General features: G+C 39.9%; 1 protein-coding gene across 3 annotated transcripts in view; it reads left to right on the plus strand.

Moving 5' to 3' along the window:
- UGGT2 (UDP-glucose glycoprotein glucosyltransferase 2) overlaps positions 1 to 25,455 on the plus strand; it is a 186,357-nt gene that overhangs the window by 62,534 nt on the left and 98,368 nt on the right. For all 3 annotated transcript variants that reach the window (XM_045070885.1, XM_004746131.3, XM_045070886.1), the window contains exons 11-15: positions 5,765 to 5,856; positions 10,663 to 10,813; positions 19,955 to 20,074; positions 20,951 to 21,036; positions 21,570 to 21,705. In XM_045070885.1, the coding sequence (XP_044926820.1) occupies positions 5,765 to 5,856; positions 10,663 to 10,813; positions 19,955 to 20,074; positions 20,951 to 21,036; positions 21,570 to 21,705 (585 nt within the window). The remainder of the gene's footprint in view (positions 1 to 5,764; positions 5,857 to 10,662; positions 10,814 to 19,954; positions 20,075 to 20,950; positions 21,037 to 21,569; positions 21,706 to 25,455) is intronic.

The following is a 25,455-nucleotide window of genomic DNA, read 5'->3' on the forward strand; positions in this document are numbered from 1 at the left end:
TAAGCTGACATTTTATTATTAAGAAGATAGCGATTGGCTCCAATAGGAATATGGCTGCAGCCCAATTCAAAATAGTCCCATTTATTCTCCTAAAAATCATACACAGCAACAAGAAGAATGAAACAGCATTTTCAGCAAAACTAGCAGAAGCAAAAACCTAAATTTTGTGTGTGGTGGGAAATGCCCAGCCCCAGCAGAACTGAAGCATAAAGCCAGAGTCCTGTGGAGGGGAAGTACGGGACGCGGCCGGGGTCCCGGGAAGAAGCAGCAAGTGCTCCCTCTCCGGGGAGAGGGCTCTGCTCTGAGAAGGAGCTCTGTGGGCAGGTGGGACTGACACAGATAGGAGAGGGACGTCTGCTGCGGGAGGGGGGTCGTGCCGAGTGCAAGGAAGTGGCAGAGGGAAGAAAACCTGGCTAATTTGAGGGAGCAGCTCCTCCAGGACATCAGGGCAGCATCCTTTGGTGGCTATGTGAAGAGGAAAAGTGTCTGGTGGTGAGAGCCTTTGAGCTGGTTAATATTGGAGAATCTAAGGAAGATGATACTGGGAGACCCGGCTCACACTGTAGACCACTGTACTGAAACTGCAGGCCAGGAAACCTGGAGGCTAATTTTGCCTCTTTTACTCCAAAATGATCTCCCCTGCTAATGCCTGGTGCAAGAAAATCTAGGTGATTCAGATGTGCTCAGAAAGGTGTAGACATATTACATGCATCTCAAGATGTCCCCATAAAGGGGAAGAGGAGGAACCAAACTATACCAGAGATGAAGAAACTTCACTGAGCAGAGAAGGACTGCGGCACGACATTCAGACACGTGCTCGAAAAGCTAATGAAGCGGAGATGCAACACATGAGGCAGAAGTGTAGAGACTCAAGGGCGAAGATGGGCCGGAAAGAAGGGGGGATGGCCAGGTCGCCAGAGAGTGAAACCAGAGCTGGAAGGACCTGGCAACGATCTTGAGAGTAACCATTTTAGAAATACAGAGCAAAATTTTAAGTGGCACAACGGAGAACTGACCTTATAAAAAGCATAGGAGGAGACATAGTGGCTAGAAGTAAGAAATGCAAAGAAGGGACGCCTGAGTGGCTCAGTTGGTTAAGCATCTGCCTTTTGCTCAAGTCCATCTCAGAGTCCCGGGATTGAGCCCCGCATCGGGCTCCCTGCTTAGTGGGGAGCCTCCCTCTCCTTCTGCTGCTCGTGCTCTCTCTCACTCTCTCAATCTCAAATAAATAAAATCTTAAAAAAAAAAAAAAGAAGAAGTTAAAACAAGTAGAAAGGATTCAAGAAAAATGACAAATAAAAAGCAGATAAAGGAAATCCAGCATTCTTGTAGTAGAGTCTATAAAATGGACAGAGCAAATGTTTAAAGCTGTAATTAGGTACTTTTTTGAAATGAACGACTTGAACACACATTATTGAAAGGGTACACTGTCAGTCTGAGGGTTTTGGAGGGGCGGGGGGTGGGAGGTTGGGTGAGCCTGGTGGTGGGTATTATGGAGGGCACGGATTGCATGGAGCACTGGGTGTGGTGTGTAAACAATTCTGGAACACTGAACATTTTTAAAAATTAATTTAAAAAATGTTTTTAAGGGTACAGTGTGGGGACGCCTGAGTGGCTCAACCAGTTGAGTGTCTGCCTTTGGCTCAGGTCATGATCTCAGGGTCCTGGGATCAAGTTCAGTGTGGGGACTTCTTGCTCAGGGGGGAGCCTGCTTCTCCCTCTGCCTCTGCTGCTGGTGCTCTCTCTCTCTCTCATTCTCTCTCAATCTCAAATAAATAAAATCTTAAAAAAAAATTAAAGCAAATAGGATTCAAGAAAAATGACAAGTAAAAGGCGGGTAAAGGAAATCCAACATTCTTGTAGTGGAGTCTGTGAAATGGACAGAGCAAATGTTTAAAGTTGGAATTAGGTACTTTTCTGAAATGAAAGACTTGAACACATTATTAAAAGGGTACACTGTGAAAACCAGGTTGGCATCAGATTTTCAAACCATGAGAGTTGAAAACTGTTGAGTGAGGTTGGGCTGGGCAAGAGGAGAGGCAGCAGGAGGAGATCAGAAACTAATTTTATTATTTTTTACAATAGAATCATTAGCGACCTTTTAAAGGAAGAGATGACCGAGGATGTTACATGATGATACATGTGTAATAGTAACTAGGAGAGCAAAAGTCATGCAGAGATTAGTCAGAAAATATGACCATGCTGAAGTTACAGACGTGAATATGGGTTTGGTTTTATTCAGGAGGCAACTGCTTTCAGCCCAGAGTACAGCAAATTACATTTTGAAGTTCAGAATTGTTATTGTAATCAGATATTGGTCAGAATTAGAAATGTCAGTCCAGTGTGTATGTGTTATTGTTTACTATAAGCTGTTTGTTTCCGTAACACTTTTTTGTCCAGGGAATAAAATGGAGATATGAGGGGTAATCTGGTAACTTTTTTTTTTTTTTTCTTCAATGGTTGTGTAATAGATTGTTTTAATCTCATAATTATGTAATAAACCAAATGCAAGTATTTAAATACAAAATCCAAGTAAAGAATCATACCCAATCCAAATAAAAACTCATACCTTTTCTAATTATGTGAACTAATTACTTAGGAGGAATGAAAATTTTAGAATTGTAAAAAAAAACCCTAATCAAATGTCCTTTCTCAGAGTTCTTCTGTAGGACATTTTTTTAAAAATTGTAATCTTCTCTCATCACTCATCCTGGAAAAAAACACAACAACAAAACATCTACATCAAGATATATCTGACTTCAATTTTAAAATTCAGAATGAATGCATTTTCAGCCTAGGGGCCTCCAGACATGTTTATAAACAGACTTACCATTAGAAAGCTCAGCCAGTCTTCTGAGATTCACTCAATCACAATTCTTTTTAGCTTCACGTAATGATCCAGCTTGGTTCGTTCTTAAAGGGGGTTATGTTGCAATGTACTCCCTCTTTTTTTGAACGAGGCTCTCTTTCTCGTTGGGAATTTGTATTTGTTTCCGCTCAAAGCCAAAGAGCACTCCCAGCTTAACTCCACTTCAAATTAAAGGTCTGTGTATATTTTTGGGACCTTAAAAATAATGTGAAATTGAGCCTCAAGCTCCTATGAAGATGAAAGAGGTCATGAATTCTTAGGAAAACCTGTTCTTGGGGCTCCGGGGTGGCTCAGTCGGTTAAGCAGCAGCCTTTGGCTCAGTCATGATCTCAGGGTCCTAGGGTCAAGCCTTGCATAGGGCTTCCAGCTCAATGGAGAGTCTGTCTCTGTCTTTCTCATTCTCCCTCTGTTTCAAATAAGTAAAATCTTTTTTTAAAAAAGTTGGGTATTCAACATGGATGGGACTGAAGGAGATTATGCTGAGTGAAGTAAGTCAAGCAGAGAACGTCAGTTATCGTAGAGTTTCACTTGTGGAACATAAGGAACAGCATGGAGGACATTAGGAGAAGGAAGGGAAAATGAAGGGGGGAAATCGGAGGGGGAGATGAACCATGAGAGACTGTGGACTCAGAAATAAACTGAGGGTTTTGGAGGGGAGGAAGTGGGGAATGGGTTAGCCCGGTGATGGGTATTGAGCACACAGATTGCATGGAACACAGGGTGTTATACACAAACAATGAATCATGGAACACGACATCAAAAACTAATGACATGCTGTACGGTGATTAACATAATAAAAAAGAAAAAGAAAACCTGTTCTTCCCTCACCAAGAACCAAGGTGAGACCAGCAAGCTTCTATGCTGTTTCTTCAGGGCAGTGTGTTTTCTAGATCACCTTTCACACCTTTCATTTGTGTGCCCAGGATACCTCTGACCCTTCTCCCTGCTGAGTGGGCCCAAGGCCTTGGCTCTGGTCCTTCTGAGATCAGCCCTGCAAGCCCCAAGCTTTAGGCTGCCTAGGAAGCTTGAGATTTCCTTGGGACGGGGCCTTCAGTGTTTGCTTGTATCCTTGGACTCATATTCCTGCTACTTCTCTGCCCTTACACGAAGTCTTTACTTTAAAAAAAAAAACAAAAACAAAAAAACTAAACCATCTATTTAGAGGGCATTATTAATATTTTAATCTAACATTTTTTTAGTAGGATTTCAGGATGTCTGGTTCATCATATCGCTGGAAACTGAAGTCTTAACCTTTTGATTTGCAAAAACCTCTCTTAAATTGTACACTTGGGTAATTTTCCAGGATTGAAGGCATACTCCTCCAAGGGGAAGGAGAAAGAATTGGTCAGCAGCAGTCTCCAGTAGACTAACAGTATTTCAGCAGTCAAATCCATGAGTTCAACTGGTTACCCTGTTTCGACTATCTTTGTTCAAGGCCCTGTGGCTGGCATCAGCCTTGTAGAGGGTAATAGTTTAGTATAGATCTATGTGCTTGACTGCTTTCTCCTTATCGTTGAGATGCCTAAAACGAATTAGGTGCTGGAGAGAGCTTGACACCCTGTGTATGAGAATTCTGTGCAAGTTTTGGAAAATAAGCAATGAGTTCATTAGGCATCTATAGATTTTGGAGTTAGAATGCAGATTTCTTAGAATAAATGATAGAAATCACAGAAATAGTTAAAGATCTATCAGAGTTTCATCTATGAATCTTCTTCTGTTAGAGTTTAATCTCTTGCTAGTATTCTGTATAAATCAAGTGGAATTATTTTCTGTCCTGTTACAAATTTAGATCCTTCTCTCCCTTTTCTTTATGTAACCTGTTGTGGTGAGTGATAACACACAGGAAAATTAAACTCTTCCAAACCTTTTCTGAATCTCTTCTTGTTACTTGCTTCACCTGCCTTTCTAGAATAATTGATATCAACCTCTGTTTTTCCGTCTAAATGAATCTGCCTGCCCTAATAGTAATGAAAGCTTCACTTGTGACTGCTGCCTGTGTGACTAGACACAGATATAGATCACATTTATTCTTTATTACCTGTGAGATAGAAGTAAGTACTCCATTTTCCAGATGAGGAAACAGAGACATATGGAAGCAAAGTAATTTGGTCCAACTCTTACCGTGACTAAATGGCAAGACTGGGGTTTAAAGTGGATATGACCCCCTCCGCACTATCTTGGTAACTATGCTGTACTGGCAAGAGCATTACATTCTTTACTTCTGTTACTGCTCTAGCCCCTGGAGTGGTTTCTAGCTCATAGAAAATCTAAGTGTTTCTGATATGCTCGGGGATCATGTACTGAATGAAAAAAAGATGAACATGGACACACTGCTTTAATGGGAACCTACATGAATTTGGAGTGACCTCCAGCTTGTATTTCCAAACCCACCAAAGTTTTGAGTCTGTGATAGTAAGGACTAGGAGTGTGGCAACTATCCTATTCTAAGTATGTGTTCGCCTACACACACACACACACACACACACACACGATACAGATGTATTAGGTAAGTAATTGTCCTAGAGCTAGAACTTTATACATATTGCAGAAACATTTATCAAAATATTCAGGTATTTGTGTCTCTAAGCTATCACGAGATTTCCATCACTTAAGCTTAGGGGTGAGCAGGCTGCTAACCACGGAGAGGCCAAATCCAGCTTCACTCCTGTTTTCATAAAGTCAAGGTTTATTGGAACCTGGGCATGCCTGTTTGTCTGCGTGTTGTCTGTGGCTGCTTTTGTGTTACAGGAAAGAGTTGAGTGGCTGCAACAGAGACGACATGGCCAGCAAAGCCCAAAGTATTTACTCTATGACTCTGTGGAAAATTCACCAACTTCAGGCACAGGTTGCTGTTGTTGTAGGACTTGGCTAACTATTACCCTGCTCTCTTTCAAGGGTCTTCATGAGAGATTTGAAATTCAGCCAGGTGATGCTTGTCTGTTCATAAATGGACTTCGTGTGGATCTGAATGCTTATGATCCTTTTAGGTAAGTGTTAAATTACTGATAGAAACTATGATTTATATGTAGGAAAATATTGTGGAGTTAAGTGTTTCCCAAAATGCAGATAATCACTTTAAAAGTAAAGCAAATACATATTTTTGTTCAAAACCGTTCTGTTACTTTGCTAGAAAACTCCCAAGTGTCTTAGAATGCAGGCCTGGGAGAAACCCTGGAGACATGTGCTCAGATGTGAAAACTGAAGTTTCTAAACCTTGCATCCGTACCTGCCGCATTGTTGCAAACTGTCTTTCCTTATAGGTCTGTCCTTTAGCAGGGCAGTTCCATGGGGCTGTGCTGAGTAGGCAGGGACTCTACCCTCCGGAAGGAACTGAAAGGAACACAAGGCATTTTCCCAGAAGAATGGAATTAACAGGAAGAGTTTAAAGTGCTTGTATTTGTCAGAAAGGATATTTGAAATTGTAGCGTTCAGGTTTCAGCATTCTGTTTTCACAGGTCCAAATAATTTTTCCAAAATGCCGTAGAGTAGGGGCACCTCGGCAGCTCAGTTGGCCACTGCTTATGTGTCCTCTCTCTCTCTCTGTCTCTCTCTCAAAATCTTTTTAAAAACTGCTCTAGGGCAAAATTAGAAAGTCTCGTATTTGTCACAGGCACTGATCCACAAATTAGTCATGGGCCGAACAAGAAAAACCAAACTGAGTTTATTTTACTTTTAAAGAGAAGCATACAGCTACTTAAAAAATTAGTATTTATAAGATAAATTTAGTAAACACGATACTTAGTTCAGATATTCAGTTTTAATTCAATTGAATATACCATCATTGGACTTCAATTAAGTAAATGTTTATTTCATTTTCTTACCAGTTGGGGAAGCCTAGGAAAATGTAGAAAAGACTGAGAAATGCAGTAGCACCAATGAAGCTTTTCTTTTTATGTAGTTGGATGCTTGGGAAAAATGATAACTAAGATACACAGGAGAAGCCCTCTCCAGAGCAGGGGTAGAGCTGTTGTTAGCTGTTGGCCTGCAAGCCTCAGCAGGACAGGAATTCCGTCTGCGCTCAGGAATGGTGAGGACGGGTTCAAGAGAGGGAGTAAGTCGGTGCGTAGATTTCGGGAAGGTTTTCGTAGCAGGAACGTTTTGCCCAGTTACTTAGAAAGGCTGTAAATTATTCGGGAAACAAAGCCCCGTTACCTCATCCAGCTGGTCAGTGGTGATCTGCGTGACTTGGGACACATTTTGTTCCTCACTGATGTGATCACTGGCCGTAGCTCCTCGAAGGCCCTTGCAGGAGGACAAGATGTGAAGGTGTTTGTATCTTCTGACACTTTTAGCACAAAATAAATTCCCAGAAAGAAGTCAGAACCTAGAGAATAAAATCAGTGTGGAGCCTAAAAGAAGATGATTCCGGAAAGAGGAGAAGGAAGGAAAATGACATGTTACCGAGGTTATATCCTAGATCCAGAGAGACGTCCCATGGGACTAGTACTGCACAATTCCCTGTTTAGGGAACGAACGGGAGTGAGGAATTATTTTATGCTTCTTTCCTAGCGCCCGTCTCTCACTGCATTTTGGGTTGTAGGGGACGGATACAGTCTTTGCCTTCGGTCCCTGGATGTAGTTGGAGGAGCCGGAGCCTCCATGAGTCTGGTCAGCGCTGCTTGAGTCCAAGGCCAGGACCAAGCCTGGCTCTCATCCCCTAGAAGGTTAGCAGCGGGAGGCCATGGCTGTGACCCGGGAGGAAGGCAGGTAGGGCCGAGTGAACTTGAGGAGGTCCGTAAATGGTGTTTCACATTCTCTACCCTGGAGCCACTGACACATCTCTTTCCCTAAGCATAATCCCCTCAACCACAGATCTGAGCAGACAAACTGGTGCAAAGTGGATGTTAATCATTTCGATAGCCAACCTGTCCTGCCTGAGCATGTCCCCACAGTATAACTACCAGACAGAAAGACATAACAGAGGTATCTTGAGATCCCTACTTGTGTGGTTTTTCTCTGTATCTTAATGAAGTTGTCTGTCTCAGAGTCCTCTGGGGCTCTTGATAAAATATGTATTTGTAATGCATGAAACATTAAAATTCAGGATTATAAAATCAGTATTACAATTCAGCTCAGTGACTATCTGAGTGCCTACTCTGCTATAGAAACTGGTAGGTGTTGGGGCGTAGTGGTGAAGACGACAGAAATAAGCGGTCTGGTGGGGTAACAGATAGTAAATACATAATGATAGTGCAGGAAGGTTTGCAGGGCTCTAGGAGTGTAAAACTTCGGAGATTTAAAGTAGCTCTTGATAGAACATGGGGAATGTCAGATTTCTTCAAGGATGGGATCATTTAAGCTAACACTTAAAGGATAGATAAGGCAGAGTGGGGAGTGGGGGTTCTGCAAGCAGTGGCCCATTTGAGAAAATGAAAATCCTGTCCTGTGGCCAGGCTGTGGAGGGAGGAGGAGCCGGAAGAAGCTGCGGTCACCCAGGTGGGCAAGGAAGGGGCAGACTGTGCCACCAGGCTTCGGATTTTCACCTTTCCTCTCAAGAGCAGGAGAAGCCAGTGAAGAGCTCTAAGCAAATCTAAAGATAGTAACTATTTAAAAGAGAGGCATAAGAAATTATATTAATTTTTTCAAAATCCAGAGATACAAGGAGTTTTACTGATAAATAGACCTAACACATTTAAAGAACCATTTTTTTTAATTGGTAGCCCAAATTCAAGATTTAAAAAGACAAAGGAAGAAACATGCTTATTGAGGGCAACTGTGTGCCCCATAGTGAATTAATTTAATCTTTATGCCTTATAAAGGGATTCTCACCATTCTGTTTTTTAGATGGGGAAACGAAGACTCAAGTGTCACACAAAAGCAGGGACACAGCTGGCAAATAGTAGCAGGATTCAAAATCCCATGCTCTTTCCAGTATACCCTGTAACTCTGTCTGGTTTTTCCATTGATGGTTTTCCTGGGAAACTAGGTTGAGATTACAAAGATGGTAGATACAAAAGCTATGGGGAATATTAAAATTCTGTTGCCCCCCAAAAGTGTCTGATCAGTAAGCACTGTAAAATGGAGAGAACATTGGCAATGCAATCCAGAATTCTTATTTTACACATAAGAGAATTTAGACCGAAGGGGTTAAGAACTTCAAGAAGCCATGTGTGAAGTAGCATCGTAACCCAGACTAAATCTTATTAGAAGGGTGGTATTTAAGCTAGTGCTCCTTTTACCACACTTATCCTCTAATAGGTTGGAGGGGAGGCTGAAAAGTGTGCTTTGTAAGGCAGTGGTCAGAACTGCCTTAGGATACAGACTTTCAGAGCTAAGCCCTCCAGGCCAGCTTGAAGCACTTATTAAAAAAAAAAAACACCTGCTTTTGTACAAGTTCAGGTATTAGATCTCTACTTTTTTAATATAGATCTCTAGGGGTGCCTCTTTAAATTAAAAAAAAAAAAGTTTATTTGAGAGGGAAAGAGACAGAGATAGGGACAGAGATAATGTCAGAGTAGGAGTGGGGAGGAAAGGGAGAATCACGGGGCTCGATCCCAGGACCCCAGACCATGACCTGAGCCAAAGGCAGATGCTTAACCGACTAGAGCCACCCAGGTGCCCCTAAATAAAATACTTAATAAATGTAGATTTCTATAGACCTCCCTGAGAATGGTATTCTAAAATCCATATATTGCTTTATTCTGATTCTGTTCATTTCTGAAAAGCAAAGTGATCTGCATGATTGGATTTTTTTTAAGGAGGCAATTAGGTTAAATATTATAAATATGAATTTTAACAGTTGGTTTCAAAAAGTAATAACATCCTTCCTTGCCTGGTAAACTTTTACTTTTCCAAACACCAGCACACTTTACCACAATCCATAAAGCCACAGCTACAGGGAAGTGCTATCTTCCCACAGCATTCACATCCCCGCTCTGTGCACCAGCTGCGGGACCTGGGCCGGAGACCACCTGTCTGGGCCTTCCTAGGACTTCCTGGGGGAAGACAGGGTGAGAGGCGCTCTATTTGGGAAGAACAAGGCACTTACCTGGCACACATGTGAGCTTCCTCAGTAGAAACTTAGAGACTCAAACAGCCCAGACTTTTTGCCAGTAGCATTATTTGTTGATGTTATTTTTTAGCTATAATATTTTCTGTCATGTCTAAGCGCTCTCAGAGTATTATATACATATGATTCGAAATTTTAATATGTATTCTAAACAGATGTGAACTTTCATGCTTTAATGGCTCTTTTCTGTGCTAAAATTTTATATATTAGGTCCTATTTGATCTCACCTTGTTTTAATAGTAGCTTTACAAAAAGAGTAACCTATTGTACTGTTCCTTTCATTTTTGGCTCACTTGGGTGAGTGAACATATCTTCACTTCTTTGCTTAAGAATGTAATAAATAGGGGCACCTGGGTGGCTCAGGGGGTTAAGCTTCTGCCTTCGACTCCGGTCATGGTCTCAGGGTCCTGGGATCGAGCCCTGCATCAGGCTCTCTGAGTGGGGAGTCTGTTGCTTCTCTGCCTACTTGTGATCTCTCTCTCAAATAAATGAATAAAATCTTAAAAAAAAAAAAAAAGAATATAATAAATATACCTTGTTGCCTTACCTCTTAGATTTTAAGATCTTATCACTACAGAAAAAAAAGTCAACCTGAGTTTACCCTAAATAACTAACTAGAACTCCTCGTCTTGATTGTCAATGAGTTTAATATTTTTTCCCGCTATTATTAAAAATACCAGTGGAATTCGTTTCTGAGGCTTTAAGAAAGCTATAAACTTTAAATAAAGGTTTTTTTTTTTAACTTGGCAAATCAAAGTAAAACTTTTTTTTTTTCCTTTAAAAGTCTTTTGGATATGCTGAAACTAGAAGGAAAAATGATGAATGGCCTCCGCAATCTTGGGATCATCAAAGAAGATGTTAGCAATTTTTTAAAATTAAACTCACATGTTTTGGACCATACCTATGCATTAGATATTAGGCATTCTTCTATAGTGGTAAGTGCTCATGTAATTCTTTGTTTTTAAAAACTTCAGATTTAAGACTTAGCTTAAAACCAAATATTGGCAGGTTTTCAAATAAATGTAAGCTTTTTGAAAGAGGCTTCAGGAGAACTCAGTGAGAAAAAAGGTAAAAATACAGACTCATCCACTTCTCGTTCTCATACCTTCTCTCCCCTTCTTCCTGTTCTTTGCATTTCCTCTCAAGAACTTTCTCCTTCAGGATCCTTTCCAGCTTTAAAAACAAACACAAACAACCAAGTAACCCCATGAAGAACAGCAGCAAAACATCAAATAATTAGAATCTGAAGAATGTAAGAATACCACTTCCTATGGTGAGAACCCTGCCTGGCCGGCTCACGGGGGCCTCCGAGCGTTCTGGTCTGTGCTGCTGCCTGCGGGAACTGGGAGTCTGCTCACCTCAGCTCTGCGTGTGGCCGGGATGCGCTCCCATCCTCAGTGTGGCCAGTGAGGCTGTCCTTGGCCTTCTCCCTCCTCTCATTTCTCAGACTGTGAAGTACTCCTCTCGCCACTTTCCTTCCCTTCTCTCACACTGGGGAAGCCGTGTTTCCCCTCTCTAGCCAGTCAGCTCCCACTCTTTCTTCAGGCTTCTGCTCCAGACAGTACTTCTGAGAGAAGCTGACCTCAGCTACCCAGGTTGGAAAACAGTCGTAGATGCACTGTATCGAGGAGCCGCAGGGTCAGCCTCAGGCCCAGGGATGGGCTAAAACGACTCAGGAAGCTAGAAGTTGTTGCACTGATGGTTGCAGTCTTAGAGCAGCAGAACACAAGCCTTGTCAGCAGAGGGAGAAAACAGGAGGCAAAGTCCAGAGGAAACCAGGCAGGAATTTCCAAGAAGGGGCTCCTTATGCAGTCGTAGACGACGTGCTTGATCTCATGAGTGACGATCCGTGCCAGGCTAGCTGGAGCCGGGAGTACAGGGCTCGGAAAGGGGTCTGTCCTATGAGCATATAATGCCCATGTGACTCATCTCCGTCACTGAAGCTCTAGACCCTCAGGGGAAAGCTCGGGTTCATCCTAATGTTGCCAGAAACTCCGTACAAACCTCCACAGCGTGTAGCAAGACACTCAGCCTGGGAGAAACTCTGTCAGAACATTTCAAGTGTGAGTTCTCAGAAGCCAACTAGAGCCTTTGTCACAGAAGCAGGTCCTTCTAGGGAATGTGCAAGGTGTGAGCAAGCTGGCCAGCTGAGCTAACCTTACCCCCCAACATACACACATGTGCGCATACACACACACGTGTGTATATATGTATACATGCATTTCTGTCACGTTACAGAACTACCAGTCCTTCCATATACTTTGCACAGTGAATTATTATAATTTTATAATTTTCTCCTGTGATTCTTTGATGTCCTTTTTTCTTCTTTTTTAAAATTTTTTATTTTTTTATTAACATATAATGTATTATTAGCCCCTGGGGTACAGGTCTGTGAATCGCCAGGTTTACTGAGTGCTGTGCAGTGTGTAAAGCACATACCTTCCCCAGTGTCCATAACCCAACCACCCTTTCCCTACCCTCCTCCCCCCGGCCCCCCTTAGTTTCTTTTATGAGATTAAGAGTCTCGTATGGTTTGTCTCCCTCCCGATCCCATCTTGTTTCATTTATTCCATTCCTACTCCCCAAACCCCCCACGTTGCCTCTCAACTTCCTCATATCAGGGAGATCATATAATAATTGTCTTTCTCTGATTGACTTATTTCGCTAAGCCTAATACCCTCTAGTTCTATCCACATTATCGCAAATGGCTCTTTATCCATTCACCTGTTGATGGACATCTAGGTTCTTCCCATAGTTTGGCTATTGTGGACGTTGCTGCTATAAACATTCGGGTACACGTGTCCCTTCGGATCACTACATTTGTATCTTTAGGGTAAATAGCCAGTAGTGTGATTGCTGGGTCATAGGGTAGCTCTATTTTCAACTTTTTGAGGAACCTCCATGCTGTTTTCCAGAGTGGTTGCACCAGCTTGCATTCCCACCAAGACTGTAGGAGGGTTCCCCTTTCTCCACATCCTCGCCAGCATCTGTCATTTCCTGACTTGTTAATTTTAGCCATTCTGAATGTCTTTTTTTCTTACTAGACTATATAAACATCTTGAAAGTAGGAATTTTATCCATTTTTTTCTCACCATTCAGTGCTTGGTTTTAGTAGGTACTCAATAAACATAAATATTCTTTGAACAAATAAGTAAATATGTATCTCAAACCAACATAAAACATAATTTTTAACAATGAAACTCTGAGAGTACTAAATTATAGCATAATCAATATAAATATGTCCATATCACCATTTTGATTTACCATTAGTATAAAAAGTATAACTATCAGAAATGAGAAAATAATCACATGGCAGATTATATAAGTAAAACTCCTCCAAAACAACATTTTAATCAATAAGACCTTAGAATAGGTTTGAAGTGACAGTAAGCAGATCAAAAGCTTTATTTCCAAAAACCATTTGGAAGACATGGTGATTTATTCATATTAACATAAAAATTAATATCTTTACTACTAATAATAACCAGTTAAAAAAAAAAAGAAAACCCTGCAGCTTAACTGAGGAAATGCAGAAGAATAGAAGGATGCCCAGAAAGAGTAGAAATTGGAGCAGACTTGGAAGCAGTCATGGTTATGGCGTCCTTCCGTATTGACAGCTTTTGATCTAAGTAATTTCACTGGAAACCACTATCAAGAAATAGTAGGAAATGGAGAAAAGTATTCATTCCCAAAGACACGAGCATCACTGTGTATTCTTAAAACAAAATAGAAACGAATTAAATATATAACAGAAATATTGTAAATTGTATATCCATGTGCTCAGGTATGTTATTCAGACATCAGAATTGCGCTTATAATCCTGCTTCAACAACCAGGAACAGTGGCTGTTCTTGCATGTTAAGTAAGCAATTACAGAACTACAATACATGATACTCTCGTGTGAAAAGATGGACAGAAGATCCAGATGAAATAAGTCAAAATGTTCTTATTAATGGGTGATATGGTTTAATAGGTAGTTGGGTTTTTTCTTCATGCTCTTATGAAAATTCCAAATTTTTAGCAATAGGTATGTATGACTTACATGATCAGAAAAAAAGGAAAAAACATCTCTGACCACTTGTTAATTTCTCATATAAAAATTTAAAAGATAATCTTGGAAATGTTCCATAATCATGGAAGGATAACATAACCAATGAAATGCTGTATATTCCCTGAGTCATGAAGACCTTAGACTCAGGACAAGTTACATAAGTTCTGAATTAGTTACCCCTGTATTTTCCAGAGCACTAAGTGCCTCATTATAAATATTCATTGTTACTGTTTTCCTGCTCTTGAGAGCATATTCTCTCATTGGCCGGAGTTTACTTTAACTTGGATATCTTTAAGCTCAATTAACAAACATCTCCTCTAAAAAGGTTTTAGCAGAAAAAGAAAGGACTGTGTTAGTAATCTTAATACTTTGGGACTTTTATTTTAAGCATTTATGCTTAATTTTAAGCATTCGTAGAAGAGCACTGAGAGCATGGGCCACGGTAAGGGCAGTAAGTTTCAAGACTACTCTGGAGAGAAATACATCTCTAAGGAAACTTTGCAGCTGCATTTGTAAAGTAACATCTTGGTCCTCCCAGGTTGGCAGCCGAGGCCAGTCATTGTGGGGGAGGAGCAGCCCTGCTGTGGTCCCCATCACCCACGCCCGGTCCACTCCCCCACTGCTCTGCTGTAAGGGCTCTGACCCTGTGCCATCTCTTGGACGCCTGAGGAGGTGTTCTTTTCCATTCTCGATAAGAGTGTCGGGAAGTAGTTTTTTTTAATGAGGTAAAATATATATAACATAAGATACGCCCTTTTAACCTTTTTAAGTATGTGACTTGCTGGCATTAAGTACATACACAGTGTAAAATTATTACCAGGATCCATTTTCCCAGAGTCTTTTCATCATTCCAAACAGAAACGATACCCATAAAGCAGTAACTCCCCAGTCCCTCCTCCCCAAGCTCCTGGTAACCTCACTTCTACTTTCTGTCCCTGCGGATTTGCCTTTTCTAAGTGCTTCATAAAAGTAAAATTACGTACTATTTGTCCATTCCTGCCTGGGGTATTTCATTAGGCATACTGTTGTCAAGGTTCATCCATGTTGTAGCATGTATCAGAATTTTATTCTTTTTTAAGACTAAATAATAGCTTAATGTTTTAAATATCGTTTTTTTTTTTGCATACTCTTAACAGAGGTTTTGTGTCTTAAATGCTTTTGCTTTTCCACTTGGAAAGTGCCTGCTTTCCGTAGATAATTATGTGTGACACTTTATTCTCTAGATTCCTTTAAAAAAATGAATTGACATAGGGCACCTGGTGGCTCTGTTGAGCAATCTGCTTTTGATCTCAGCCCAGGTCTTGATCCCAGGGTCATGAGTTCAAGCCCCGTGTTGGGTTTCACACTGGGTGTGGAGCGTACTTTAAAAAAAAAATTAACTGCGCAAAAGGCAGAGCCCTGACTTCTGAGCACTCTTTTCACGTTGGTCTGTTAGAGCAGCAATGCACTTACCTCACACTTTAGCTTGATTGTGGCTTCATAGCATTTCCTACCATCCAATATGATATCCATTTATTTGTTTATGTAGAATCTTCCTCCAGTGGAGTGTAAGCTGCACAAAAACCAGGAGTTGGTTAGATATCCTCAGCATCCATCAGGCCCCATCACACAGGAAGCAGTCAGAAAATCTGTTGGCTATCTTAAACAGAGTTATTCAAGAATGAAAGCAATACTGTGCTTTTAATTTTTTTTTCTCCCCCTGCATCTGTCTCTCCACTTTTTGTCTTCACAGAGAAAGCTGGCTCATGAGTTACATTACTTGTGTCCACTGTATTTATACCCTCCCCCAAAACAAACCTTGACAGTTTTTTTCTTAAAAGTTGCTTGCTTAACAGTTGAGTAAAAACTTAAGAGAGTCATTGGGTATTCTCCCATCCCTGGTTAAGCATTCTAGGTTTCTCTGTCCCAGACATCAGAAGACACAATTTAAATTTTATGTAGTTTAATTTCCTGTTTCTAGCCTTGCCGTGGTACCTCAGGTTTCACTAGTATTTTGTTAAAGTCAGTAAACAACCATATGATAGTATGTTTGGCTCCTTTGGATTATAATTGCTTTTCAGTCCTCTGTGCCAGACCACCCACAGTGGAGGGGGCTTCGGTCATATTCCACCTAAATTACCCTGCCCCTAGTGGCAGCTTTCCGTTTTCTGCCCTGTGATTTCCATGCTATAGCCATATTCCTGAGGTGCTTATGATCATTTTCTTTGATTTCCTTTTCCTGAAATTTCCCAAGTCACCCTAGCCATTTGTCATTCTCTCAAAACAATTCTAATGCTTCATTTTTGTCACCAAGATGACAGCGGTAAGATTCAAAACTGATAAACAGCAATCAGCACAGGGAGAGGAAATGATTTCTTTATCCAGGTTAAGGATGTAACTTGCTACACTGACAGTGGGCCCCATCACAGACGCTGGGTTTACCCCTGGACTCAGTTTGTTTCCATTGATCTATATCATCCCCTTATGCAACCACCACAGTGATTACTGTAGCTTTGGGGAGTAAGTTTTGAAATTGGGAATTGTGAGTCCTCCAACTTTGTTCTTTTTCAAGATTATCTTAGCAGTTCTACGACTCTTGCTTTCATTATGAATTACAACGTCATCTTGTCCATTTCTGGAAAAAAGATAGTTGGAATTTTTATTGACATTTCATTGAATACATAGATAATTTAAGGAATATCACCATTTTAATAAATTGAGTCTTCTGATCCATGAATATGGGATGTCTTTCCATTCATTCAGATCTTCTTTATTTCAGTGATGTAGCTTTTGTAGCTTTCAGTATACAAGTCTCATACTTGTTAAACCTATTTCTAAGTGTTTTAGACCTCTGTGGCCACACATAAGTGTGGCCTGTTGCTATTGTAAATAGAACTATTTTCTTATGTTTGTTTTAGGATTTTTTCAGTGCCTCTTAATTTTTTTATTGAAAACTGGGCATTTTGAATATTACAGTATGGCACTTCAGAAAGTCAGATTCTCACCTTCCCTGGGGTTGTTGTTGCTGTTTGTTGTTGTTTTTGTTACTTGTTTAGTGACTTCTCTGAACTAATTTTGTAAAGCTTGTGTTCTTTCTTATGTGTGGCCACAGAGGTCTGTTAGTCTGCCTAGTCATCTACTCAGTAGAGACAGAGATTTACTTAAATGCCTGGACCCCAGAACTCCCAGTCTTGCATAGGGGCTCTGTGTGTTTGTGTAGCACATGACCTGTGGGGGGGGGGGGGACACAAGGGAAGCAGTCCATGTCGGACCCTCAGCCAGGTAGCTTGCATCTGCCTCAGCCTTCACTTGTTGCTTACACAGAGCTTCAGAGTCAACCAGAGGAGAGAACCTGGGGCTTTTCAGTCTTCCCTGGGCACGTGTACAACCTTTTAGAATCCCAGGAATCCTTCAGAACTTCTCAAAGTCCTGTTTCCCAAAACATTTCAGTCCCCAGCCTTTCCTCATTAGATTTTGGTTGCTCTGCTTTCATCCCAAGGGTTTTCTGTTGCTGCAGGCGGGAGCAACTAAAGCATTTGCCCGTAATTGTTTTCCACAAAATAGGATAGCAGCTCTAACACTGGTATGAGTTAGGATATAGACAAACCTTTGTAGTGGGTTTTCTGAGGAGTCAACGGGCAGTTCAAACAAAAATTAAATCCTTTCAGAATGTGGTCTGTTCTGCTTTCTCCAGTATTGATACTGGAATTGGGGCTGTCATTTTCAACGCTACTGATAAGCTTGGGAGCACGAGATGGGACCAGGATAAGTTTCACACCACATATCTCACAGTTCTGACTGAGACTGTGCCATTTTTCTTGAATAAATGCTCTCAAAGTTGCTGCAAGCTTTCGATTTTGGTTAGTTTTCATAGTTCTTAAAATGTTGAGTTCCCCTCAATTTTCTAGTTTCTTATTGCTTTTGTGTCAGGGTGGAGTTTTGAAATTCCTTACTCAGCCATTTTAGCTGATGTCACTCCCTAGAGAAGACCAAAAGATGTCAATTTTACATCTTTTAAGTTATTCGCATCTCTCAGAAAGTCGTCCACTAACACCATGACCCACCTTATGTCCATCTGCTAAACTTTGTAGCTCCTTGGACAGTGAAGAGAATGTCTTACACGTTCTAATCTATTAATAACCAAGTCTTTTCTTTAGTGTCTTGGTAGCACGTAGATGCAAAGGCCAGAGTATGTCCAACAAAATAAATGGTGGCAGATCACTGGAGTGTCATGTCACTGCCAGCCAGTTCTGCATGCAGTTCTGGGAGGCCACTCTTCCAGTCAGTGTTGCTGCTTCTGTAAATTTACCTGAGAGTAAAAAATGGGCAGTTCAGTCTCTGGGCCTGTGCGAAGCAATTTCAGTCTTCCCTCTGAAGCCCCTGCTTCTGACATGGTTAAATACTCCCCAGAACCTCCTGTCTGGACCACTGCCGAGGCCGCCTGATTTCTTGGGCACCACGGATCTCCTCTCTGCTCTCCTCTGGGACGGTCAGCAGCACTCGCTAGACCGCAGGCCTTTTTCGTTCATCTCTCTTACCCTTCATTCTGATTTTGCAATGTTTCTTTTCTCTGTGCACTTGAGTTAATATACTTTGTATTGCTCTGTCATCCAGTCGACTGATCACTGTCTTCCTCCATGTCCACTCTGCAGTTAAATCATCTTTAGAAGTTCTTACAGTTCTTAATTATAGAGTTTTAAAATCTAGATCTCCCTTTGGCTCTTCTTGTAATGGATTTTTAGTTCTCTTAACATTTTCCATCTTTCCATCTCTTTTTCTTCTTTTTAAAAATATATATATAATAATCATAATTGTTTTAAAGTCCTAAGTCCCTCTGTATTGCCTGCTTTTTCTCTTTTATTTTAATATTCAGTCCTTTTTTTTTTTTTTTTTGCATGGCAGTTTTTGAGAGGAGCCTGAAATTGCCTCTGCAAAGTTACAGAAGCAAACGCTGGTCAGGATTGCCACAGCAGCCCAAGTACCAAACCTCACCTGGCTCGGTCGAGGAACGTTTCTGGGCTTCGTGGGAGCTCTTCCTCTTTGTGTCTTACACCTGGCAGCTAGCCCTGTCGGTTTCTCAAATTAAAGAGCAGCGTTTGCCAAAGCCTTAGCACTTCACACTTCAACTTCTGTCTCATTACTGTGTCGTGGCTGTAGCTTCAAAGTCCCAGTGTCTGTTTCTCCCTGGCTCTTCTTTATTTATTTTTTTTTATGGTATTGGCACCCGGCTGTTGCCATGGGTACGTGCAGGTTCCTAGTCAGCAAATGAGAGGAATTTATATAGAGACAGAAACTGCGATTTCTTCCCTACACTGCCCCTTCTCCTGGATTTCCCTGCCCCCTCAACTCTTACCATTTAGACACCCCTAATTTTGACTCCTGTCTTTGCAGCCCAATATGACCGTCACTTTCTGTTTGAATGAGTTCTCCCAGGCTGCAATTTGGAAATGTCCCTGGGGATGGAATGGAGCTTCCTGCCTTCAGCACAAGCTTCCTGCCTTGTAACTAAATGACTCTTGATAATTGGTTGACCCTACCTCCATGGTCTAAACAGTGGTTTATGTCTTCCCAGCTCATACCATTATTTCAGGCAGGCAGCTTAGTCTAGTAGAAACCAATAGCTCTTGATTAGAATCGAACATTCAAGGTGTCATATTTCATTTTCCTTATGTCTGAGCATTAAAATTTGAGAAGGGAGGTGGAGGACCTATACTGCTGATAATTAAGATAAACACTTAGTCTCTGCCACATGGTTTATGGAGAGTAATTTCTATACAGTTTTTAATATGAAAGCCGAACATGAATAGAAGAAGTCAGTTGTTCTGGAAGGAGGGTCAGGCTTAATCTAAAAGACCATGGGAATAGAAAATTTCCCATTGTACATCATATATTCCTTAATTTAAAGAATATTCAACTGGCTTCTTATATTTATTCAGAAATAGAGAAATTTTGTGTATTTTTACTTTGAAAGAGTGAAAACTGGCTTTGGAAATGATTTAAATATTAGTTTAATATAGCTTTCACAGATTTTTGAATTCTTCTCTAGTGGATTAATGACCTAGAAAATGATGATTTGTATGTCACATGGCCTGCAAGTTGCCAGGAGCTTCTGAAGCCCGTGTTCCCTGGAACTATACCTTCTGTAAGGCGTAATTTTCATAATTTGGTGAGTTTTATGTGACATTTTGTGTACATCTCTTATGAAGGTATGCATCCTGCATTCTTTTTGGATTACCCCGTTCTTGGTGAAGAGGCATTTGTGTAACACAGAGGAAAATACTTGCCTGATACGGCAAGTGTGTGGTGGCATGGCCGGCCAGACATCCAAAGCCAGCAATGCCACAAAATCTGCCTCCTCCTTAGATGTGTTTTTATAGTTCTGATATGAAATCGATGAGTTATGGTCACATTTTCTGAAAGGAATTTGATTGAACTTTTTTCCTTCTAGAACTAATAAGAACTAATTAAAGATTAAAGTTTAGTACATTTCAGGGAAAGTGTGTGAATATCACTTTATCATCTATGCATATGAATTATTTGTGATAGTATTAAATAACCTGTGATACAACTGTGAAATGTGTGGAATTTCTTAGCTAGGGCTTTATTTTTTTTCCCACAAAGAAAGTGAATATGTTATTTCCTATAGCAGTGTAGAGCGAACAGTTATATTAATGCTGTTTTTTTTTCAAAATTCAGTTACTATCTTTTTTTTAAAATTACAGAAAATCCAATGCACATTTAGAATAAGGTATTTCACTTGTTATTAAAAAAAAAATTTACTTTGCTGTGCTTCAAAAAAGGGGTGAGTGATCTCATATTAAATTCCATGTATTATTCAGATGTGCAGCTTTTGGAAATCCTTTATTACCTATGAAATTCCTTCTTATATAAAATTCCTTAGAATTGCTGGACATTTCTTTAGAAAAAGATGGCACCTTGAATTTTATACCTTTAGTGACAGAAACTAGACTAAACTTGAATTTCATGAAAATCCAAAATGTTAAAACAAAATAGTGATTATAAACTGTATGCTTTCTTTTAGGTTCTGTTTATTGATCCTGCTCAAGGATATACCTTGGATTTTGTAAAAATTGCTGAACTTTTCTATTATCATAAAATTCCTCTTCGGTAATTGTCAATTTATAACATTACACAGTCAGCTGAAGGAAAGGCAGTGATGTTCATGTTGTACCACAGAGTACTCATGTGGAATTAAAAGCAGTGGTGGTCTTTAATGCCTTACACAACATGGCTGTGTTGTGAAACATCATTGACCTTTATGATAGACTTGTTAGTCAGAACTGCTAAGTCATCTCGTAAACCACATTCATTTCACGAGAGTCTGACCACTTTGGGTGCTGGAAGGTGGATCCATTTCCCTGAAGTTCTGTTAAGAGTATACTTTCCCTTTATTTTTCTGGAAAAACATGGTCATTTAATAATATCACCATCAGAGAGAGTTTGACAGTTTGGAGGAATCCATTAGACAGGTGTTTGTTGGTGACTAGACATTACGAATCAAACTTTTCAATATAAAACTCCCTCATCCCCCCTATTTACACACTCTATCTAGATGTTATAGTCTAGTAATGTTGAAAAATCATGGTTGGTTGTGATTCAAGGGGTAATTGTGACATTCCTTATTCACCTTCTTTTCCCAGAATTGGTTTTGTGTTCATTGTTAACACAGATGATGAAGTTGATGGAGCAGATGACGTTGGCGTTGCTCTTTGGCGAGCTTTCAACTATATTGCAGAAGAACATGATGTCTCACAAGCATTTATTTCCATAGTACAAGTGAGTGCACTAGGTATCATTTCTTTAGACTGTATAGGGGGTTTTTCTGCAATATTACTATAATTATTATCATTTATTATTTATTTTTCAAAGTTTGTAAAAAACGATCATGGGGCTTAATATAGACAATGAATTTGATTCTTGCAGCTCCCAACTGAAATGCATAATGTCCCCACTTCATAAATTAGTCAGCTGACACGCTGCCAAAATAGATGAATTTGCTTGAGTTTCTCTAGCTGCTAATGGAATTTAAATTGTATATGTTAAGTTTAAAGGAAAACATACTCCAAGAAAATGATTATTCAGGGAAGAAATCCTGAATGAGGTCTTGAAAAAATCATGAATAAAACAGATTACTGCAAACTTAAATATTCTAAATGGCAAAGTATGTAGACCCTTCTTAGAGAATTTCAAAGGAGGAGGAGATCGCTTCATGACAGCAAATTAGGTAGAAATAGCTGGATGAGTACTGAATTTGACAAAGAGATTGTATTAAAAAAAAAGTTAGAAATTGGCAAGAACTTGATAAAGAGCAGTATAAAATGGGAAGATTATTTCATAGTTAAGGTTTTGAAACTGTTATGGCCCATTGTGGAAATAGATGTATTAAAGAACCGTATTGTTATTATTAAGAAAGCCAGACCATAGCTTAGAAACCAGCTTTTGTTCATTTTAAAATTCATTGGTCTTTCGCTTTCACCCACTATTATAACAAGGGATGGTTCTTCTTCAAAGTGAGGCCGTGCAATGGCCAAAGCCCTGTGTACTCCCTGCCCTGCTCCCACAGCTTCTGGGAAAACCACTGAATACCTCGTGAACTCACTGTCCTGGGCACAGGAACTGCCAGTGCCTCAGTGACATGGGGATACTCTCTGTTCTGTAAAATAGTGCTGGAGGTTACATGTCAATTTTGTATCTCAGGCTATTACTCTTATTAACTGATTGGTGTAAGAATTTATAAGGGACTTAGACTGATGTAGCTTTTATTGAAGTCTGCCTACCTTATGGTGAACAGATTGATGCGGGAGTCAAAACTAAGAAAGTTGATGACCTTTTGAAATTCTCCTTACCCTAAGTTATCTCAGTTCTCTCTACTGACTATTCTGGAGGCGCTTTGCATCAGACATAAATTTGCATGTGACTTCATACTTTGCAATCACTGGCCTTTTGAATTATCTGCTCTGATGTTCAGCATGATACTGTAATATCTTGGAAAATCAGATTACACTTGAAACTGTAAGTTTCAATACAACACGCCATGGTAGTATTCTTTATGTGCCGTAGCCTACCAGTCGTACTAAGCAATTTGAGGAAAGAATGGGGAAAATGTGTGAGGAAGGAATACATATAGCATACTAGAATCCACCACAGTCTGAAGTGTGCGAATGAATGTTGGTGGTGATTCAAACTATGTATACGTCAACCTGAAAATTTTTGTACCCCCTAGAAAACCAAAACATGATTGAGCTAACCTTCTATTGGGAATGTGTTGTATTATATCCTTTAGGTGACTTAGTCTCACTAATTTAGAATAATTAGAGCAAAATCAGCCTTTTAGTAAAATACGTGAATTATAAAATCTCTGTAATATTGTTTCATTACTTATAATGAGCAAATTATTTTATCTAAATTAGATAATTTGAAAATACAGTACCAGGAAAAAGAGGAATATAGTAGAAGGTCAAAATTTTAAGTATATGAACATTTTTGACATGTGATAAAGAATTATGGTAGAGTCGTATAGTATTTTTAGAGTAAAGCCATCAGACTGTGTATCTCAGCTCTCCGCAGTGGCTATGAAAACTTACTAATTTAATTTTCTCTTCCTACCTTGCAAAATTAAGACTAAAAAAAATACACGTTATGTACTTGATGAATATTTGTTGCATGCGTGTTTGAGAACGCAGAAATACTTTAAGCCTTCAACTTTGGCTATGTTGGGTTAATTGTCAACAGATTAACCATCTCACAGTATGTAAGTATGAAACAATGAAATACATGACATAAGTCAGTTTTCAGAAATTGAACAAAAGCTAACATGAACTATGATCCTTGCAAAAAGATCAAAATAAAAATATTCACAGGTAGAGATGGAGAGAATTCTTGCTGCATCAAAAGAAATGCTAAAGGAAATCCTTCAGGCTGAGAGGAAGCGACACCAGATGGTAACTCACATTCACAGGAAGGAATGAAATGGTAGCTTTAAATAAAATGTAAATATATGGGTACATACAAAAGGCTATAAGAATATATTTTATTGTGTTTAAATTGCACAAGATTGAATAAAACATTTTAACATATAGTTATAATACATATCACCGTAATTGTATGAAGGAACAGAGGATTAGATGGATCTGTTTTGGAACTAAGAATTTGGTATATTGTCAACATTAAGTTAGGAGTAGGAGGGAGTAGATTGTAGTAAATTGGCACAGCTGGATATCTAAATGCAAAATGATGGCCCTGGATCCCTGTCTTAAACTATGCACAGAGGTCAGCTCAAAACAGATAAAAGGTTGAGCATAGGACCTGAAACTGTTTCCTGAAAGGAAACACAGCGGTAAGCTCCTTGACATTGATCTTGGTGATGATCTTTTGGATTTAACAACAAAATCAAAGGCAAAAAAAGGAAATAAACAGGGCTTATATAAAAATAAAATGCATCCGCACAGCAAAGGAAATCATCGAAAGGGCAACAAAATGGCAGCGTTGCATCGAAATGGCAACTGTGGAGCAGGAGAAAATATTTGCAAACTACCTATTCAGTAAGGAGTTAATGTCCAAAATAATCAGGAATTCATATAACACAATAGCAAAATAATAATAAATAATAACCCAATTTAAAAATGGACAGTAGGGGCGCCTGGGTGGCTCAGTGGGTTAAGCCTCTGCCTTCGGCTCAGGTCATGATCTCAAGGTCCTGGGATGGAGCCCTGCATCAGGCTCTCTGCTCAACAGGAAGCCTGCCTCCCCCTCTGCCTGCCTCTCTGCCTACTTGTGATCTCTCTGTCGAATAAATAAAATAAAAAATCTTTTTAAAAAATTATTTTTAAAAACAGACAATAGATCTGAGTGGATATTTCCAAAGAAGACATGCAGATGACCAGCAGATATGTGAAAAAGTGCTCAACTTGGTTAATCACCAGGGAAATGCAAGTCAAAACCCACCGTGAGCTGTCCCCTCACACCTGTAGGGGGTTCTATCACCAGACAAACAAGATGCCAAATGCTGGCATGATGTAGAGAGGAGGGAGCCCTCTGAGAATACAACTGCTGCAGCCATTATGGAAAACAGTCTGGAGCTTCCTCAAGAATTTTAAAATAGGATGACAGTATGAACCAGCAATCCTACTTCAGCTGTTTCCAAAGGAAATGAAATCAGTATCTCGAACAGTGACCTGTACGCTCATGTATATTGCAGCATTAGTCACAACAGTCAAGGTGTGGAAATGACTTAAGCATCCATCAGTGGGTGGATGAACAAAGAAAATATGTGGTATATATGTATACATACCTCAGAATATCATTCAGGCTTTGAAAAGAAGGAAATCCTGCCATTTGTGACAACGTGGATGAACCTGGAAGATGTTGGGCCAAATGAAATGTATCAGACAAAGAAAGATGAATACTATCTAATATCACGTGTATGTGGAACCCAAAAAAGCTGAACTCCTAGAAACAGTAGAAAAGTGGTTGGTCGGGAGTTGGGCAAAATGGGGAAATGTTGGCCAGAGGTACAAACTTGCAGTT

The sequence above is a fragment of the Mustela putorius genome, unplaced genomic scaffold, assembly GCF_011764305.1.
Source record: "Mustela putorius furo isolate JIRA1106 unplaced genomic scaffold, ASM1176430v1.1 tig00003974_pilon_pilon_pilon, whole genome shotgun sequence".
NCBI classification, from domain to species: Eukaryota; Metazoa; Chordata; class Mammalia; order Carnivora; family Mustelidae; genus Mustela; species Mustela putorius.